Source organism: Echinops telfairi, unplaced genomic scaffold, assembly GCF_000313985.2.
Source record: "Echinops telfairi isolate 266 unplaced genomic scaffold, ASM31398v2 ScPeMD7_16;HRSCAF=60, whole genome shotgun sequence".
Taxonomy (NCBI): domain Eukaryota; kingdom Metazoa; phylum Chordata; class Mammalia; order Afrosoricida; family Tenrecidae; genus Echinops; species Echinops telfairi.
Window position 1 is genome coordinate 4,715,711 of NW_022103913.1, and position 4,402 is coordinate 4,720,112.

A 4,402-nucleotide genomic window follows, 5' to 3' on the forward strand; every position below is an offset into this window, starting at 1 on the left:
TGTGCAACTGATAATAAATAGATGTTTTGTTTTGATGTTGAAAAGCTACTGTATAAATTTATGAGGACTTTCTATTCTTGTAAAGAGTACAGTCTTGGAAGCTCACAGGGGCACTTCTATCCTGTCTTAAAGCATCACAATGATTTCACATCGACTTGATGGCAGTGAGATTTTTTGTTTGTTAAGATGTAATAGCATACAAATATATGGAAGTATCTCCCAAACTCTACTGTATTTAGAATCAACTGGGTAACCTTTAAAACCCTAAACAGCCATGCCACATTCCAGACCGAGGAAATCAGAATGTCTGGGGATGGGAGGCAGGTGTGATTATTTGTTAACCATCTTTAGGTGTCATGGAGTGAATTGTGTGCCCCCCACCCAAAAGATATGTTAAAGTCCTAGTCCCTGGACCTGTGAATGCGTATTTTCTTGTTATGTTAATGAACCTGAGTAGAGTGTACTCCTGTCTGAGTGGCAGTTTATACAAACAGGCAGAACGGACACAGAAATATGCTTGAGAGAAACCCAGATGTGAAGATATTATTTATAACTAGCCAAGGAACTGGGGTTACAGAAGCTGAAAGAAGCACAAGTGTTCTCCCTTGTGCTCTGTTGATGGACAGAGAGGAAGAGCCTAGTTTTGCTGATGCCCTGAATTTGGACTTGTAGCCTCAGGAACAATGAGAAATACATTCCTGCTCTTTACAGTGATTCACTGGTGTTGTTGTTGTTTGTTGTTGTTGTTACGGCAGCACAAAGTAACCCCGACACTGAAGAGCCCTAATGTACACCGAAGGCTCGGGACAATTAGCACGTAGAATTCTGGGTGGAGGCAGTTTGTAGCATATTATGCACAGGACTTTAACTGGCAGAACATTTTTTATTCATCTCATGGAGATTTACATTGAAAGTAATTTAACATTACAAGAATTGTTATTTTAAGAAAAAAATAGGCCTGTCAGTGAGTCAGAAAGTTATTCTGTAATCTGAAATGTCAAAATATTTCCATTCACTTCTTTATGAGATGCACATCAGCGGCAGTATTTACAGCTTCAAACATCTCTTTATAAGTAAAGAACCAGAAACAGGCTGGAAGATGACGGGAAGAAAAGATATAAACAAAGAAAAACTAAAATGATTATTTACTAAGAATTGCAAATGCTCATTTTCTGAGTACACCACAAAGTTCCACTCTGTTCCTAGGACTTTGCGTAATTCGCAGGGATGCGATGGTGGCGGGATCATGCTTTTAGCTTCCCAAAACAAACCTCAGGGGCCCTTTCCCCAGGCCTCAGTGAAAACTGAGACGCTACCTGGATGCATTAAAAAGGGCTGAAGGAAAAGAGAAACCGTGTCCTAGTGGTGAGCTCGCCTGTTCTGAACTACTCTGATGGAAATGGTTCTCCTGGCTGACTGCTTCCTTCATCAGATGGCTCACATTTTTGGAACATCGGGGAGAGAGTACAGTTTACAATAACAAACACACTCCAGACTCGGATGAATTACACTCCTCACAACCTGTGGGCCTGTTGGGGTCATTGAGTTCATCAAACAGTCCCGTGTCTATGATTTCTTCCTGCCACGGGATGGGGACAGCACCTGTTGCAAATTTTTGAAAGAACTTCTTATCTTTCTCATCAAATTCCACTCCCCAAATCTCAGAAAAAAACTTCAATGTCAGCGACCTCTCTGGCATAAACCACAAACGGGTCTGGCACAAATGGGGGTTCAAGAAGGCTGGCTTCCAGGCGAGGAAAGTTGATAGTTTTGAAGAAAGAGTGTTTCCTGGGTTCATCAGACTTTTCTCTGTGAAGGGAGAAGATGGGCAGCCTTAGACACAGCTAATGCACCAGGACATGGTCCATGAATACAAAGTACGCAGCATACTTTTACTATATATTTAGTTCATGCAATGGCATATAAAACAATTCTAATAAATAATGACCTAACATCACCCAGAACTTCACCATACGCAGACAGTAGCGTTTTTGATTAATTGCAGACAACCTTCACACGTAAGAGTAACTTTTAAAGAGCCAAGGAGTTGACATATGGTTTTTTTTGTGTTCCTTGTCTGATTTCAGAGCCACAAGACTTGGCAGAAAAATGTCACGGAGCTGGACCTTCTTGTCTCTAACTTCTAGGCCTTGCTTCTTTTTTTGTTTGTTTGTTTTGTATTAAAATGTTTTATTCCAGCAATGTAAGAAATCATTAAATAGAATACATAAAAGTCTTGTTTGTAAAATGATAAAATTCACAACAAGTAATTAACCTTTATGTGCTACATACATCATAGAGTCAAATATATATGAAAAAAATCTATGAGATATATGAGGAATCAGCAGAGGACCAAAGTAGACCATTATAATTTTTAATAATCCTCTGTGATTTTAACCTACCAAGTCATCTAAAGCAAACAAGAATTACAAAGTAGTTAACAAAGCGGAGTTAGACAAAGATCTTTCTGTACTGAAAAAGCTTTTCATATATATCCATCCACAGGCAGTTAATTTTTCCCAGATGATAGTAAATGAACTATCAAATATCATCTAAAATCCTATTGGAATTACCTTCTGTAATTGCATTAAATTGAAAAATTGTTCTTGGGAAACAGTATACAAAGCATTAAACAGTAGCGGAGGTGGACATATCTGATCTTCTCTGGCTTCCTTAGTGCCACCAGGCAGGGGTCAGCCATCCCTCCCCAGTCAATCCTTCTTTACAGATTTTTTTTAGTTTATAACTTATTTATTTAAATCATTTTATTAGGGGCTCATACGACTCTTATCACAATCCATACATACATCAATTGTATAAAGCACATTTGTACATTCATTGCCCTCATCATTCTCAAAACATTTGCTCTCCACTTAAGCCCCTGGTGTCAGGTCCTCATTTTTTTCCCCTCTCCGCTCCCCCCTCCCTCACGAGCCCTTGATAATTTATAAATTATTATTTTGTCATATCTTGCCCTGTCCGACGTCTCCCTTCACCCACTTTTCTGTTGTCCGTCCCCCAGGGAGGAGGTCACATGTAGATCCTTGTAATCGGTTCCCCCTTTCCAACCCACTCTCCCTCTACACTCCCAGTATCACCACTCACACCACTGGTCCTGTAGGGCTCATCCGCTCTGGATTCCCTGTGTTTCCAGTTCCCATCTGTACCTCTGGTCTAGCCAGACTTGCAAGGTAGAATTCGGATCATGATAGTGGGGTGGGAGTGGGGGTGGGGGTAGGAAGCATTTAGGAACTAGAAGAAAGTTGTATTTTTCATCATTGCTACATCGCACCCTGACTGGCTCGTCTCCTCCCCAAGACCCCTCTGCAAGGGGATCTCCAGTGGCCTACTAATGGGCTTAGGGTCTCCACTCTGCACTCCCCCCATCATTCACTATGGTAAGATTTTTGTTCTGATGATGCCTTATACCTGATCCCTTCGACACCTCGTGATAGCACAGGCGGGTGTGTAGGCATTGCTTCTTGCTATCCCCTTCAGGGTCACATTGTCAAGGATACTTATGTTCCCACATAGCCACCTTTCACATTTTTAAAGCAGAGCACTCATATCCCCTTACTTTTCATGTGAGGGACTCTCCTCCAGCCCCACAGCCACAACCACCTTAGAGGTATTTGTTTAAAGGCAAATAAATACATAAATAGCAATCTACCGTAGTATGAATGAACACATATTTAGTGCTGAAGTCTATCTTTATTCTTATTAAGTTCTCTTTCCCCAGGCTAGGAATTACTCCAGCATTTGCCTTGGATTACCAAGAAAAATGTGTCCCAACTGTATAACTTCTTGTGTTAATTATCTATTAGAGCACAACAAATTACCCCAAAATTTAGTGCGTTAGAACAAATTATTATTTATCTCACAGTTTGGGGGTGGTTAGGAATTTGGATGTGGCTTAATGGGATGTCTCTGGTTCATGAGGTTGCATTCAAATTCTTGACAAAGGTATGGTCTCATCTGAAGGTCAGACTGGGGTTAGAGGAATCTGCTTCCAAACTCACTCACAAGGTAGGTCTCCACCCCTTGTCACAGGGCTGTTTTATGACATAGCAGCTGATTTTCTCTAGGGCAAATGATCCAAGACAAAGAGACAGGTAGACAGAGAACAAGTCAATGTTTTGGGTTTTTTTAAAAGTCATTTTATTGGGGGCTCATACAACTCATCACAATCCATACATAGATCAACTGTATAAAGCACATTTGTACATTTGTTACCCTCATTATTCTTTTTTTTTAATTTATTTTATTGAGGGCTCGTATAATTCTTATCACAGTCCATATATACATCCATTGAGTCAAGCCCATATGTACACCTGTTGCCCTCATCAATCTCACAACATTTGCCCTCTACTTTAGCCCTCAATATCGTTTGCTCATCTTCCCC

The 4,402-nt window shown here is 40.5% G+C and overlaps 1 protein-coding gene across 1 annotated transcript in view; it reads right to left on the bottom strand.

Moving 5' to 3' along the window:
- Positions 1-1,471: 1,471 nt before the first annotated feature.
- GRK7 (G protein-coupled receptor kinase 7) overlaps positions 1,472-4,402 on the bottom strand; it is a 63,021-nt gene continuing 60,090 nt past the window's right edge. The window contains 2 exon segments of the mRNA XM_004712073.1: positions 1,472-1,672; positions 1,674-1,809. Coding sequence (XP_004712130.1) covers positions 1,472-1,672; positions 1,674-1,809 — 337 coding nt within the window.